This window comes from Scomber scombrus, chromosome 3 (genome assembly GCF_963691925.1).
Source record: "Scomber scombrus chromosome 3, fScoSco1.1, whole genome shotgun sequence".
NCBI classification, from domain to species: Eukaryota; Metazoa; Chordata; class Actinopteri; order Scombriformes; family Scombridae; genus Scomber; species Scomber scombrus.
In genome coordinates this window covers 24,051,963-24,068,984 of record NC_084972.1, presented here as the reverse complement: position 1 = coordinate 24,068,984, position 17,022 = coordinate 24,051,963, and the positions used below count along the sequence as shown (strand labels likewise).

At 39.3% G+C, this 17,022-nt stretch overlaps 1 protein-coding gene across 1 annotated transcript in view; it reads right to left on the bottom strand.

The window, feature by feature from the left end:
• Window positions 1–17,022, bottom strand: part of LOC133977392 (cadherin-22) — an 89,405-nt gene that overhangs the window by 48,702 nt on the left and 23,681 nt on the right. Inside the window, exon 3 of the mRNA XM_062415547.1 lies at window positions 710–829. Within this exon, the coding sequence (XP_062271531.1) occupies window positions 710–829 (120 nt within the window). The remainder of the gene's footprint in view (window positions 1–709; window positions 830–17,022) is intronic.

The window sequence follows — 17,022 nt, the reverse complement described above, 5'->3', positions numbered from 1 at the left end:
ATGGTAATTGGTAAATGATTACTTGGACACACTTTCTGTTCTTAGAGTTTTAGAAGAAGTGGAACAAAAAAGGAAAGAAAAAAAGAAAAAAAAAGGTCTGAAGGAGCTGGCAACGGAAAGGGCACGTTGTCACCTGCAGAATGAAAAGGCTTTATTCTCTGCACAGTGGCTATTTTAGCACTTAGCTTGTCAGACTCAGCTCTGTGGTGTAAGACCTTAGATCTGCTGCACCACATGTCTGCACCAATATTCACTGCAATCCAGAGGTATGGAGATATTTCACTGGCCCACGATGGACTGGCGGACAAACGGACTAACACCATCTCCACCCCTTGAGCACCATCACAACATTTACCAATTAAATATTTTAGGCTTTACAGTAATGACCACTGCTTTAACTATGCACTGTTCTTGGAGGTCTTCAGCGGTGGCACTAAATATTATGTTGAGCCAAGCAATCTTTGCCATGTGGTATTCAGAATATTTGCATTTGGAAGCAATGAGTTATTGGTTGAAACTTTATAAAGTTGCTTATTTTTGGCCAATTGATTTTATGTTTTTTATGTGCTAATTTTGAATGATCTGGGAATTATGGTCTCTGGGCTCCAGATTGCTCAATGTAGAAAAATAAGGAGGACAGGAACATTTTCCAAGAAAAAGAAATAGCATGTGCAGGTGGTGTTGAAAATGCGGTCTTTATAATTCTTACCTGTGTTTTTGTCTACGGTGAAAAACTTTTCTCCTTCCAGGACGCTGTACACCACTCTGGCACTGCTACCGTATGTAGGGTCGTCAGCATCAGATGCAGTAACCTTCATAACGGACGTTCCTGTTGAGAAGAGACATAACATCATGTCAAAAAAGAGGATGTAAACTTCTGAGAAACTTTAGCTTGATGCAGTCTCAGTGTATACTGCATATGGACAGGCAGCTGTGGGGATGTGGGGATTGTTTGTGTCTAAACTCTGGTACTTTTGTTGAGTTCTCAGACCTGATTGTAAGGATACAGTGCTCACTTCTGCAAAGGACTATTTGAAGGCTTCATTTTGGTGTCAAGTGAAAGTTTAGTTTAGGTAAGGCAGTAAGAATTTCCATGTTGTGATATTTAAGGTAAAAGTTGAAAGCTTAAGAATACATTATGTCTACAAAGAGGACTCGCAAGTATAGTAACAGCAATGTGTGTGTGTTTGTGTATGAGTTTGTACGCAGACCTGTTTGTGCATTCATGCATACTTGTCTGTGATTATACTTGGGAGAGGGAGGTTAATGCATTTGGGTAAAACTGCACCAGGTAGCTATTTCATCTCTATGCACATCATTTTCCAAACAAATTTTTTGATGTTTCAAATTATGTTTTCACTCCTCCGATGCTCGGAGTTGTTTTTCCTCTCATCGGCACAGAAGTTGTGCTCACAGATGAAAGGGAACACAAAGTCATAACGTCAACATTATATCTTCAAAGACTGTTAGAAGCTCAAGAAATCTACAACAAAGAATTACTCATGATTACTGGCACTTAGGCGGAGAATAAAGTCATTTCCACATGAAGCCTTAAAATCAGCATTTGTTGAGTAACAGTGGTTAAGTCATTATTTCCCATTCAGTTTAGTGTATTATTTGTCAACAGTGAGCATATTCACAAGCCTCTGGCAGCAGATACGCAGGCTCATCGCCCCATTTAGTCACACCTTTTAGTTAAAGCTCAGCCTAAAGCCTACAAAACTTAAATGATCTTCATTTTTAGGTTAAGAAACAACAGCGTACTTGCCTTTTAGCGTGTGAGCACATTTTTTTCTTCCATAAATAATTACACTAATGTAAAAAAAGAAAGAGAAAAAGGGTGACGTTCCTCAAGGACAAGGAGTCAGTCTTTGTCTCCATCCCTCTGGCCAATGCTATGGGTAATTAATGACAGCTGGTGTTGTCCACCAAAGGTCACCGCTGTATCCTTTCTCAGAGCCCTGTCATGCTACTGTCCAGCCACATAATGGCCGTATGCTAATGATGCTAATTAGCGCGAAGTGTCAGAGCACTGTTTGTTTCCTGTCATCCTGCCGAGCTCCTAAGGGGGAAAAGAGGGAGGGAGAGGCCAGTGGATTATCATTAAGTCACCCGGCCATTAAGTCAGATAGCTCAGATCACTATCCTGTTGCTGTCACCTATAGCACTTCTTTTCATTGTGCCTGTAGGTACAGTAGATATGAGCAGGCTGGTCTGCCTGCTAACATATACTGTAGCTAGTATATGATGCAGCACGCTACCTGGTCTATGTAACTAGGGAAAACAACGACACCGTGCTATTTCCTTGCTATTCTGACCTACAATGACAATGTGACAAATTAGCTCAAAGCTAAATTATCCTAAGAAATAACTGGTGTGAAAAGGGATGCATGAGGACACACAGAAATGGTTAGATGGCTGGATGGATCAGTGTTTTCATGTGCAACACCAAAGCATCAAGAATTCTGGTGCTGTCAACAACCTTGTGTGGTTATCAGTTAAATCCTGATATATTGCAGCTCCCAGTGGATACAAAGCACTGCATATTAACGAGGTTGGAATAAGCTTTTAATTCATATTGTGAGTCATATCATAGCTTCATTACCTCATCCAAATATGCAAAATACACACCGGTGTGATCCTTAGAAGATCAAGATATGCTGCATCCCAGTTGGAGGATGAGTGTGATATCATTTGTTATCGTATTGAAAACATAAGGCTATACAGAGGCTAGGCATTTTCATTACTGGCAACAGGCAGGGGTATGCTAATTCTTTCTACCTGGTTGGCCCTGCTGTGGGTCCAACAAAGCCATTTTTCCCCATGGGATTATTCCCTTATCTTAATTTTCCCCAGGTAACAATCAGTTTGACGCTCAGCTGTTTCTGGGTACTGGCAGGCAGCAATGTTAGATGGCTTGGAAGAACTATATAAATGCTAATGCTACTTTATTGTGTTTATATTAAAAAAAAAGAAGTATGGCAGTGAGTTAAAGCTCTGGCTTGCATCAGTGTTTTTAATAGGAGAAGTCATTACTTACAGAATCTGTTGGCATGGCCAGTGTCTCACTTAAGGAGATTCTACTGCTGATGGACTTGTGGGAATTCAATAAAAAATATTGACTTTCTCAGATTTGAATGTAATGCATATAGCAGAAATAGACACATGTCTAATGGGGAGAAGCTCCTGATATTCATTATCTGAAGAGTTGTTTTTTCTCTCACCAACTAAAAGCTCAATCCCAAATTACTCTCAGATGAGACAGCAAGCACTGTAGCAATAATAATTTTAATTACCAGGATACAAAGGTTTGTCTCTCTTTCTTTTCCCTCTCGGGCACATTTGTTTGGGCTGAGTTCGTTTAGTTTGGTTATACAACAAAACTTTCCACATCATAATCTTCACGTATCCATGCACAGTCAATTATACCTTGTGTGTAGTTATTGCTTTTTTTTTCTTTCAAAACAAAAAACAGCAGTAATTTAATACCAACTGAAATTATTTTGCTGCCATCCACAGCACTTGGTTATCTTACCTGGCTGCATTGGTGTAGAGTATCTGTTTACTAAAGTACACCTTGACATCACTTTGGATGTTCTTACAGGTCCAACAGAGGTAACACATTTCTGACTCTGCACAACTCATCCGGGTCAAAAGTGTAACTTTCAACCAGAGGAGACGAGACAGACAATACTTTTCAGCTTTGTGTCACATCTAATCAAGTTTTGAACATGTTTTAACCTCAATCATTTTGTCAGAAGTCTGAGCCAAGTTGTGACTCTTACTTGGCAAAGACACATTTAGTCATCTCACTCCCTCACGCCTTCAGTGCAGCCTGCAGATATTTACAATAAGGGTCTCGCCGTCAAAACAATATTAAAAGAGATAAGACAACATCAGGCTCATTTTCAAATGCAAATATTCAAAAGTAAGACAACTGATTTTCTGTTTATTATTTGTGTGATGCGGTTTGTCAGTGTAAAAGTTAAGTTGGAGTTGATGAAATAAACACATTGTGACTTAAGGTCTTGCTAAAACCATGACAGTATTCATGAGAGCGTCCGTATTTGGCTGTGACTTGCCTCATCATGGAGTACTCGACAGGGCAACAACATCTCATTGCCATGCAACTATTATGAGGATATGCCTTTGTTATTCATTTAATCCTCTAGTGGAGCAAAATGCCTGGGACATAATTGGGGTTGAATGGCAGCTGTTTATTACACTATATTTTCCACTCCTGTTTACCAGTTACTATTTATATTATTCTATTGTTATTTGCTTTATGGCACTTAAAATCTCAATGAGTTGGCAAGATTAAGACTAATTTCATAAAGTAAATAAGACACTAGTGGCAATGAGGGGGGATAAAATCATTTCTATGTATTAGTCTGTGTCTTTCTGGTATACCCATCGTACCTCTGAATTTGCTATAAAATTTTCATGTTCTGAAGAACAGCAGTCAATCAAAAATAACAACATAGTGATATAGTCTGTGTTGTAAATTATGCTTAAGCAGTGCACAATATCCCTTGAAGGATAATGTAAATAATATTCAGATGAAAACTAACCTAGGGGCCATCTCTGGTGAAATGGAGTAAGAAGGAGGGTTGATTTTTGGGCGTGGAGGATACGGTGGAGGGTGGGTGACGATGGCTATATAGTTGGATTTATGCATGAGTTTGGTTTAAAGGCATCAACACAGGCTGTCGAAATGGCTTCCCACACCATTTCAGCACTCTGGGAGAGATGGTTCAATTACTGTGAGGGGAGCTGGAGGAGTGCGCCACGTGTGAGACACTAGACTGACAGCTATTTAAGAGGCAGCCTCGTAAAAGAGATTTGTGCCTATCTCATCTGGTGCTGTACTGGTGCAAGCTTCAGTGGAGGGGTCTAACGGTTGCAGCACTGAGCCTCTTTCCCACTCCGACCCGCCTTAATCTGCAGGACTGAGTGCTCCCCGCCCGCATTATGGATCATTTAGTAAAGCCATAAAAGCTGAGGTGTTTTCACATGAAAAGTTATTTCTTCACTTCTTCCACTGTGATTCATTCCTCTCTCATCAACATAAATGCCCCAGGAGAGAGAGGCATGGGGATAGAATGAGGGGGAGAAAGGAAGGAGAGAGGGAATGAAGTAAAAAGGGAAGAAAAATCTGCCATGTCATAAAAGCCAATGGCCTGCTTACATTGATCCTCTTCGCGATCTCTACAAGGATTTAGGGATATTTTTCATCGCTCCTGAAAGAGGTTGTAAATCTAATCCTGGTTAGACTTTGAACTTGTGTATTTTAATAGTCTGGATGACTATTTGTTTTGTAGACAACATTGTGGACCATTGTCTTCCTCTCATTACTTTTAAGCAGTTGTCTTTAGAGAAACAATGACAAAAAGCTATCAACTCGTGGTCTGGAAGAACAAACACCGAGGTATAAAAACCTCCCTGTGCATCCCGTAGCAGTAGAGCTACATAAAATGGGTCAAACTTTGTTAAAAATCCTACAAGCATATCAAACTGTATTTACAGATAAATCATTTGATTTGAATCCCCCCCCCCCTCCCACCCCTGTATCTTTGGGGTTAGGAACTGTCTATTTAATCCTTGCAGAGTAATGTTTAATTTAGGCTAAACTGTACAGTGTCCATGCTTCTTTACATGATTGCAAATGTGCAACAATGAAAAAGTGAGAAGCTTAATCAATTTCGCAAGTGTAAATCTAAATCGTGCTGCTGTTGTCGTACACATCTTCCATGGCTCTTCACACACTGAATCACACATTATCTTGCTCTTTTTTACTGGGGTCTTGGTTCCGCCCTCACCAACATACACACTGATTCATACACATGACCACACACAGATCAGCCAAAATCAATTATGTCAAGCACTGTGGTTGAATGCATAATGGTGGATGTTACTGGTCGTATACATAAAGGTGGTTGGCAGAGAATATTGATTTTGAGTTGCTCCTGTCTTGTCGCATTGCTCTCTCCTGTGATCCTACTGCTCCAAATGTCTCATCTACTGTTAGCATGACAGGGCTGAGCTGTCCTAATGGTGACTGCAGCAATTTGCAGCCTCCTGGGCAACCTCTCTGGACCACAGCAACAGTAGGGGTGATTATTACTTTAATCCCCTTGTGGAGTTCTCACATTACATACAAAGGAAGTGGGGAATTTATCTCTCATGCTGAGTATGCTGAAGTGAGTGAGATATAAGAGTCCAGAGACAAGCAGAGAAAAAAAAGGAAAAGAGACAAACTTTTTGTTTTGAACAGCTCATCCACAACGACATACTTCAAATGGTTTGTTGTGTTATAACTTCACTCATACAAATACCTTTTTAGCTATATTTAGCCATACTATGGCAACTATCTACGAGCTGTTCATGCCTTTTTGGTTGTTTTTATGTTGTATGTCACTTATTTTGCACTAAAAGTGTCCGGAACAATAGCGTATGACCACCAGACTTTACTGGACATAAGATTGGAAGTTCCCAACAGCTGGAAGCTGGACTTACCTAAAGAGATTGCCTACAACAAACAGGTACAAACAAACAATGCTGCTGGGGGCAAGGTAAATGAGGTAGCATCCTTGTGACGCTACAGCTGCATCCTATTTGGCACCCAATTCCCAGCATATTTCTGGCCAAAGTCCAGCCCCTTGACAGCAAGCTGGATAAACATCAATGCCAAATCAACTCTCAAAGGGACATGAAGGACTATTGTAATTTCTGCTGTATAGAAACTTGCTGGGCCCTAAGACACCTGATAGGGTTATACAACCAGACGGGGTTTTTTTTTGTACTGTATCACATGGATCGGCTACCACTGGCAAGGTGAATGGAGGTGGTGTATGCTTCCTTATTAACTATTCATGGTGCACTAACATGGAAATAATCTCCCAGCACTGTTTGCCAGTGTTGGAAGAACTAACACTAAGGTGCAGACCAATCTATCTCCCAAGGGAGTTCCCCTGCGTGTTGTTAACTGCTGCCTATGCACCATTGCAAGCTACTGCCACAGCAGCCCTGGACAAACTGTATGGAGCCATTAGCAATCATGAAAACTCACACTTTTCAATTGTGGTGGGATACTTTAACCACTGTTACCTGAAATCTGTGAGACCACAATTTTACCAACATGTCAACTGCCCAACCAGAGGCAATAAGACTCTCAACCACTGCTACCCCACAATCAAGGAAGCTTACAGGTCTATCCTGCGACCATACATTGACATTTTATGGCTTTGACTCGTGGTGCATCTGCAGGGCACTGCAGGCAATTACAGACTACAAATCTAAGCCCAATGTGGTTTCCAAAACCTCTGGCTGAACAAGCTGAACAATTTATATGCCCTCTGTTAAGCTCACAACTTGGACCAAGTGATAACTGCGCTGTGCCCACCCAATAAAGTTGATCTACAGGTGACAGAGGCTGACGTGAGTAAAACTTTTAAATGGGTTAAGGATCGTAAAGCTGCTGGCCAGATGGCAACCCTTCCCGTGTCTTCAAGACATGCAACACTCAACTATGTCAGGGTTTTGCTGACATTTTTAACCTGTGTGTAGTTCAGCTGTTCTAAGAAAGCCACAATTGTGCCTGTACCTAAGAAAACATCAGTCTCTTGCAGTAATGATAATCGGCTTGTTGCTTTGACCTCTGCTTTTGTGAAACACCTGGAAAGATTGGTTATATCATATATAAAATGTAACATTCCTCCTACCCTTGACCCATTACTTTTTGCCCACTAGTCCAATAGATATGTAAATGATGCCATCTCACTCTGTCTGTATAATACTTGAACAGATCACAAAAAGAAAAATATCTGTCGTGTCTATGCTGTTTATCGATAATAGCTCTTATGTCAGTACAATTGTACCATCAAAACTGGCGTTTACACTCAGATGTCTTGTTCTAGGCGACTCTATCTGTAATTGGCTATTTGATATCTTGACAGGCAGGCCCCTGACTGTGAGAATAAGTAAAACATACTCATCTACATTACTTTTCAGCACCCGCGTGCCTGAGGGCTGCTTTCTCAGTCCCCTATTGTACAGTCTGTTTACACATGACTGTACTGCCAAATATGACAACAACAGCTTCATACAATTAGCAGACCACACCACAGTGATTGAATTAATAAGCAAGAGTGATGAGAGGGCTGATAGGAGGAAAGTGGAAAATCTAACCATATGGTGCAATGATAACCTCTAAATGTCAATAAGAAAGGAAATCATTGTTGGCTTCAGAAAAAATATCTGAGAAAATCCCTTTCCTAGATCCATCATTGGATCATCTGTTGAAATTGTTGAGTTTTAGATTTCTTGGCATACACATCTCAGGTACCCTCACATGGTCTCTCAACACCAATTGCGTCCTCAAGAAAGCACAGTGGAGACTAGACTTTCTGAGGCGTCTTAAAAGGTTTGGTATGCGCATCAAAACTCTTGTTAACTTTTATCACTGTACCATTGAGAGTGTCCTGACAGGCTGTATCACAGTGTGTTTTGGCAACCTGACTGCTCCAGATTGCAGAGTACTACAAAAGACTGTAAAGACAGCAGCAAAAATCATTGGCACAGAACTACCGCAACATGTACACCACTCGCTGCAAAAGGAAAGCCCGAAACATCATTAAGGACACCAGCCACCCTGCTCATGTTCTGTTCTCACTCCTTCCATCTAAAAAATGTTACTGGAGCATCAAATCACACACCACCCATCTCAGTAACAACTTCTTTCCTCAGGCAGTCAGGTTACTGAACAGCTTTGTTGTTATTGTGTACTGTATATTGTGTTCATAATGTATATATATGAATGCACTGTGTAGATAGTTTATGTAAGTCCGTATGTTGTGGGGTTTGGGATGATGTGTCCTTTGTGTTGAAGGCAGAGAGAGGCAGAACACAAGTATTTCAATGTATTTGTATTACATACACAATATAGATGAACTTAAAGTTGAAGCAGTCTTCAAATGCCAGTTATTTCATGTATGTTGTTGGTCACATCCACGTTATATAATTTCAGTGTTATACTTTTTTACACAGTGATGAGACAGGGATAAGTCAGTGACCTTCACAAAGAAACTTTAAAAAGTACATCCCACAATGACTCTCACACAACATAGTCCCTGGGCTTTGAGTCTTGTTAGTCTCCATATCTCACTTCAGGTACAATAGCAAGTCTGCCCATAAAGACACTGCATAGGTTATTTTTTGTATGTCAAAAACTCTGCTGATATCCTTATACTCTGTGTGCTTGATACTTGGAATCAATAGTTTCCATCAAAAAGAAAATTAGTCCAAAAACAAACAGCAGCAACATAGTTTAATTATTATCATTATTTATTTTAAAGAAAGCACAACCAGAAATTGCTAGTTGTGGTTTACAGAGTTAGCATGCCTTGTAGTATGGAGGAATGCAAGAAAGCAGCAGATGTTGACATTTGTTTAGTAGATAAAGGTGTGGGGTATTGTGTTAAAATGTATCTCTGTTATCAGTTTATTCAGCCTAATGTCAAACATTAGATTATGTCTTTGAAAGAAAATAGGATAACTGTCACTTTAAGGCTACTATTGTGCTACTTTGAACTCTGTCCTTTGTGTGTTTTGTTACTCTACACAATATCAGTTTGTGTCATTAGTAGATAATAGCTGAGGATAGCGGTCAGCTTAATGTCTGTTATTAGACTGCTATTTGGCTTCCTGTTTTGCTCTGGACACTGACTTGTCAGTCAGTGTTACCTGAGGTTAGAGGCTACGGCACAGGCGGCGTGTTGTGCCACATCTCTACCACTCAGGGGTCCTGAGGTCCTCTCTAATGGAACCACATCAATCACAGGATTAGCTCTGTGGAAACTTTTCATACAGTTATGATTCCACCACCAAGAGCTACGCCTCCTAGCCACATTTCCACCTCGCTCCCTTGCTGTCACCCAACCTTTGAGTGGTAGGAAACGATGCCTCAGTGACTAAATAGTTTCAAACCCAACAAATTGCACTATTTTGTCAGTCAGCTGGCATAAAAACTGAAAAAAAACCCAGAGATACAGATGTCTTAGTATGCATGTTGTAACACAGTGTAATACAGATTTCAAATTGGAAATGGTCTGTCTTTATTACTTCAATATGAGCTGGGCGTGTAGAGCATAAGCATTAGCTTGGGCTGCCACTATGCCACTGCCAATAATATCTCTGCAGTGTGTGTTCTAGATATTGTGTCTAAAAGCTCAATCTTTCCAATGCTTAACTGTATAGAAGCTTCTGAACTATACAACTAAGTAGTATTGTGGAAAACCAACAGCTTGCCAGTTTGACATTACTTAAGCCTGCGGGTTTGAAAACTTTTGAGGTCTAGCTTAAAGCTACATAAATATTTTAACGTTTACTATGGCTGGGGAAAACCAAAGGGGAAAAGAGATGGATCCAATTCAAATATTAATGAAGAGGCTTTCCAAAACATAAACATTAGGCAAAACTGTCCTTCCATGTAAACCAAATAGTATTAACATATTATCACCATGAAAAAGCTGTTGTTGATACAGAATGGTAAATTCAATGCCCAAACTCTCCCACTGGGAACCAACCAGGTGGGTCTGTGTCATGTTCCAGCTCTAACACTGTTTTGTTCTGTTCTCCACCGTGCATCCTTCTCCACCAAGAGCAACTGAGAAGCGGAGCGTTTTGACTGTGGTCAAGCCATCCATCTTTAAATTCAGTTGCACTGCTACTACAGTAATTACGACATTTGGTTATTCTCCTTGATTTGTGTGCTTCTATTATGGGTAAGTAGAAGGGTTAGGGTTAGGGTTAGGGTTAATGTGTCTGACTTCCTGCCCAGGTCGATCTTCTCGGTGCAGCTTGACATGGCTTTGACATGACTTCCCCCAAAGATAGACTGGATGCGTATGTTTAGCAGAGTGGAGCAGAAAGCCGCTTCTGGTGTGCATGTGGTGGGATCACAAGCATTGACTAGAGTGGCCACGATGAGCTCCAGCAGCAGTGTAGGATCCAGAATGCGATGTAGATGTGCCTAGTGGGATCACGCCGATATGATTATATATATAGTTGATTATATGAGATTCACACTGCCAGAGGCAATAAAAGATAGGAAATAAATATTTTTCCAGCTCTGTTAAATTCCACAGCCACTCTTACTAAAGAAAATAGTATTTTTCTCAGTAGGGGTGTCCATTACATTTCTTTTAAAAATACACACACTGAAACCTAAAATGTTCCTATCCATCTGTCTCTACGGTAGCAATTAATTCATAATACATATTATTATCATCATAGAGATTTTATTTTCAGTAGAGTGGGTTTTGCAGTCTTAAGAGCACCATTTTAAAGATAAATGTCACCTGTCTCAATCACTTCTCATCTGTAAGCCTTGCTGCAAGCAAATATTCATGCCCAACATTACTCTGGTAAAAGTGGTACTAAGAGGTGAGATAAGAAATTAGGACCAGAAAGCTAATTTGGAATGTAAAATTAAAAACAACAACTAATTTCAACTAAATTATATTAAAAATGAAAACACTGAATTATTAAAAGGCCTAACTGACTCAGATCTAAAAGTTTCAAACAGTAACAAAAGTAGGCTAAATATTAAGGTAGAGCACACAGATGCTTAACTCAGCTTAGCATAAAGACTGGGAGCAGAGGGAAACAGCTAGCCTGACACTGTCCAAATCTACAAGCACCTCTAAAAATAGCTAATTAACACATCATACCCTGTTTATTTAATCTGTATAAAAAATATGATGTGAAAAAATATTGTGGATTGACAGGGAGTTATGCGCAATGCATTTTTTAACACTTATACTTAAAATGGATTTGTTATTTTATTTGTATTTTACCTGTATTTGTGTATTTGTATGTCTTTTGGAAGTTGTTTTCATAAAAGCCAATACAGGTTTCCACCAGACTGTAACTGCATTTTATTCATATGTTTTATGCATATATGTGTGAAATAAAATAAAAATAAATACATATATCTATATATAATTTGTTGAATCTACTTATTAGGAAATCAGCAGTGACATCCTGGCTTTAGGGGTGTCAGTGCACTAGCTGAATCCCGTTACTTATAGTCTTTATGCTAAGCTGAGCTGACCAGAGTGGTATCAATCTTCTCATCTATCTTTTCAGCAAGAAACCATATACAACTATTTTCCAATATGCTGAAGTCTCCTTCATACAATAAAATATATACTGTATATCTCATGCATTAGTGTAATTGTTTATACATTTTTATAGTAAAAGTATAAAGTAATATTTTATGTTGCATCATGATGATGCAAATAAACCATTCAAGCTTCCACCATTTGTGGTTATTTACCTCTTTTTATATTTACACATTATGTAACCTTAAGTAGTCTCAGTGGCTGGTTATTGGGACTGTTAGGATGACACAGGGCTGAAGATGAATTGGAGTTATTTTAAATAGACAGACCTGCACCTCTAACAACAGCTCACAAATGGACTTGAAGCAACATTAGCTTTTAACATTGTGGTTGATTTACATTAATGATGGGTCCTTTTTTATTTTTTTGATTTATTTTGGACTTTTTTGCCTCTTTTTGACAGAGGATGAAAACAGGGAGAGAGAGAGCAGAATGACCTGTAGGAAAGGTCCCTTGCCAGAATCGAACAAGGGATGCTGCCATTATGTGGCATGCACCTTAACCACTCAGCTACCAAGGCTGGGTCCATTTTTTATTCCAAAATTATAGGGGGTGATGAGCCATAAAGAGAAAGATGACCTGTTAGATTGTGAGTGAGCAACCATTAATCAAATGGGCCTATAATTAACAGTTGTTTTTGTTTTTGTTTTGTTTGTTAATTTCAGTATACAACGCAACTTTATTTAATTTTAGCCTGAAAATGTACTGAAACTAATACAAGGTAAAAGCTGATGTCAGATACTCTATTTTCTTTCCACAAATAAGATATGCACACATATAAAAACAGGACAGATGCATACTATTACACACACTACTAAGTCAGCTCAGGAACATATAGCTGTACTAGAGTTTAAACAGGTCAGATATATCGAAAGTATTCATTTTGAAACCAATCATCAAACCCTCTTAGACATCTACAGAATTTCAAAAGCTTTTGGTTTCATCAGTACAAAATCAGCCACAGTTGTTTTTGCAGGTGAAAAAGTGTTTTTATGTTCATAATGCAGAATAGATCCATCATTAAAAAATGTGAACTATTTTAATGTGTGAACCTTGACTGTGCCATTTTGCTTTCTCTTTGCACCGACCATTTTAATAAACAAAAAAAGAGAGAATTTTTGTACAGCATGCTTAGAGCATTCTGTGGTTTTAGTATTTTAAGAGCAGCAGGTGTAATATCAGCCACTCTACACTCCAGTCACAGGCTAATGGTTGTGGGCAGTTACTGTTATTTAAGGTCAGTTTTCAAGGATTACTGTTGAAGACTCCTGATCCTCCTGCATTTGTCATACAAGGTACAGGATTAAAGATGGGGAAACAGTAAATTCACTGTTCCACAGCATAAGTGCTTAGCACCACCAACAGGGGAAGGTAAACAAAAGGCAGATGGAGGACTTATTGCGCCAACGCACCACTATGTGGGTAAAATTTATGCATCTTCTCACAGAGACAAATGTGCTCTGACCAGACAACAGCCAAATCCATCCATTTTCTGCGAGTGAGGCAGGGGGAAAACCATGAACAGGTTGCCAGTCAATCACAGAGGCCACTGGGATAATATGCAAACTTCAGGAAATACTTGCAGAAGTCCTTAGTTGTCCCTAGTCAAGTTTGAACACAGGGCCTTCTTGCTTGATGGGGCTGCCCCATCTTAAGCTTTATGTATCTATAGAAAAATTTGCCATCTTTATTTTAGGATATTTGTTTTGGTGTATACTTGGGCTGCACTGTCAGTAGACTGAAAGAGAGATTGAGAGAGATTGAAAGACAAATCTTGTCACTTATTTCAATGTCTTAGCCTACTTGCTTTTCGTGGTTGTAACTGGAACTTTCAGCCCTATTTCTTTTTTTTATTTCTTTTTTTTATTAATATTTTTGGCAGACAGAAGAACATACAGAGCATAGACATCAGGTAAAAATTACAAACATACAGTCAGCTCGCTGTCTCTTTTTTTTTTTTTTGAATAAGGCATAGAAACAACAACAACAACACACACACAAAATAAAGACAAACAAACAAACAAACAAACAAAAAAGAACAAAGTGCCTTCAAACTTAAATTACCATAGAACTCTGAGTATACCAGTCAGACAATATACAGACAATATACTACCAGTGTCAGTTATTTATCTAAGCAGACATATCCTCTAAATAATTCAAAAAGGGACCCCAGACCTGATTGAAGAGATAGTCTCTCCCCTTGACACTGAAAGTTACCCGCTCATATAAAGCCATTTTAGTCATTAGTTCAATCCATTCCTTAAAACAACAAAAATCAGATGACTTCCAATGCCTCAGAATTATCCTACATCCTGTTATGGTTGCCAGTCTTATCCATAGCCTATGTCTCTTAGTTAGATTAATGTTATCTGGTACCAGACCTAAAATACATAAAGCTGGAGATTTAGAGAGATTAATCTGAAACAGACCATTTAAAAGAGTAATAATCCCATCCCACAGGTGATCATTTTTCCCACAGTCATATAGCATATGGACTAAAGTTCCAGCTTCTTTCTGACATTTCCAACAGGTGTCCCTGTCCACTAGTTTCAGTTTGGCAAGTTTACTAGGGGTCCAATAACTTCTGTGGAGTAGTTTATATTGGATCAGCTGCGACTGTGTTTCTCGTGAACAGGCATACCAGGAAGCAACCAGCTTCTTCCAGCCATCATCTGGAATCTGAATACCCAAATCTTTCACCCAGCACAGTCTCAGCCCCTCCAAATGGGGGGATCGCACCTCTCTGATAGTCCCATAAAAATTAGACGCTCTACTTCTAATATTGCCAGGTACTAGGAATATTTCGTGGATAATAGAAGGGGGGGCCGGGGAAGTGTGCAAACTAGCTTTGATACAGTGTCTAATTTGCAAAAATTTCCAAAACTCCCTTTGATTAAGATTAAATTCTTGCTTGATTTCAATGAATGACTTCATACCATTTTGACCAAATAGATCCCCAAGCTGATTAATTCCAGAGCTGACCCATGTATCCCACATAAACGGTTTCTTACCTATTAATAGCTTTTTATTCCACCAAATGGAGGCTTTAGAGGTAAGATAAGGGTTGGTATTAATGAATTGGTGAGATTTCAACCAAGTCTCCTGTACAAAAGCCAAAACAGGATCTTTAAAGGGTACCGGTCTTCCCATCTGAGTGAGAAAGGCCTCTAAAGATGTAGGAGCCACAAGCTCCTCTTCGATTTTAACCCATGACGGCCTCTGCCCAGGAGAATTATTTATCTTATGTAACTGGGAGAGAGAAAATGTATAATGATGCCAGTCCACCTCAGACAATGCTAGACCACCACTGTCTTTGGCGGCATATACTTTGGACCGATTAAAAGCTGGCTTCTTGCCGGCCCACACATATCCCTCTACAACTGAATTATAAAGCTTAAACAAGTTATGTGGAAATGTTAGAGGTAGCATATACAGAATATACTGGATCTTCGGAGAAATAATCATTTTAACCAGATTCATTTTGCCTAACAAGGACAGATTCATTTTTACCCAGTTCTGCAGAAGAGACCGAATATTTTGAATCACTGGAGAAATATTTACTTGCATTATTTTATCCAATCCAGGTGTCAGTTTAATCCCTAAATACGTCAAACCGTCAGGCATCCACTTAAATTGCCATGACTCTCTAATGGCTGGGGGACATATTTCAGAAAGAGGCATGGCCTCCGATTTAGACCAATTAATTGTGTAACCAGAAATAGCAGAAAATGAATCAATAATTGAAGAGATGACCGGTACTGCCACATCTGGATTACTTGAGATCAAAAGAATGTCATCCGCATACAAAAAAAGTTTGTGTTCTTCCTGGCCCATATGTACTCCTTTGATGCATTTACATTCACGCAATGCAATTGCAAGAGGTTCCAGAAATAGGGCAAAAATGAGAGGTGATAAAGGTGAACCTTGTCTAGTGCCACGACTAAGATTAAAAGATGGTGACATTATCCCATTGGTAAGAACTGTAGCCATTGGATCTGTGTACACTAACTGCAACCACTGCATAAAGGACGGACCAAAGCCAAACCTCTTCAATGTATAAAACAGGAAGGCATACTCAACTTTGTCAAAAGCCTTCTCCGCATCTAGGGAGAAGGCAACAACAGGGTCTAAGTTATTTCTGCTCTTCCAAAAAATATGCAATATCCTGCGTAAGTTGTCAGCTGAGCATCTATTTTTAACAAATCCAACCTGGTCCCTATGCACCAAACTGGGAAGCACCTTCTCAAGTCTAGCAGCAAGTATCTTAGAAATAATTTTTTCATCTACATTAATTAATGAAATTGGACGATAATCTCCACCTTTCCCTTTTTTATGTAGTAACGTAATCACTGCTGACCTCATACTAGGTGGCAACCTACCCTTCTGTAAAGCATCTTGGTAGACTGCTAATAGTCGTGGGGCCAACTCGTCCACAAAAGACTTATAGAAATCTGATGGAAACCCATCATTGCCAGGAGCCTTACCTAACCTAAGATTCTTAATTGCTTGCCTAACTTCATCTAACGTGATCTCTCCCTCCAGTACATTTCTTTGAACGTCAGTCAGACTAGGAGTTTTAATAGATGAAAAGAAATCTGACATCCGCTGTTCCTCGGCAGGCCCATTAGAGGTATATAGCTCTTGATAGAATTTAGTAAAAACATCATTAATTTCCTTTTTATTGGTGGTCAGCTTATTATTATTATCAAATATAGTGGGAATCGAATTACTAGATTGTATCTGCCTAACCCTATGTGCAAGCATTTTTCCAGTTCTCTCACCCTGTTCAAAATATTTCTGATTCAGACAGAACATTGCATATTCAACTTTCTTCTGCAAA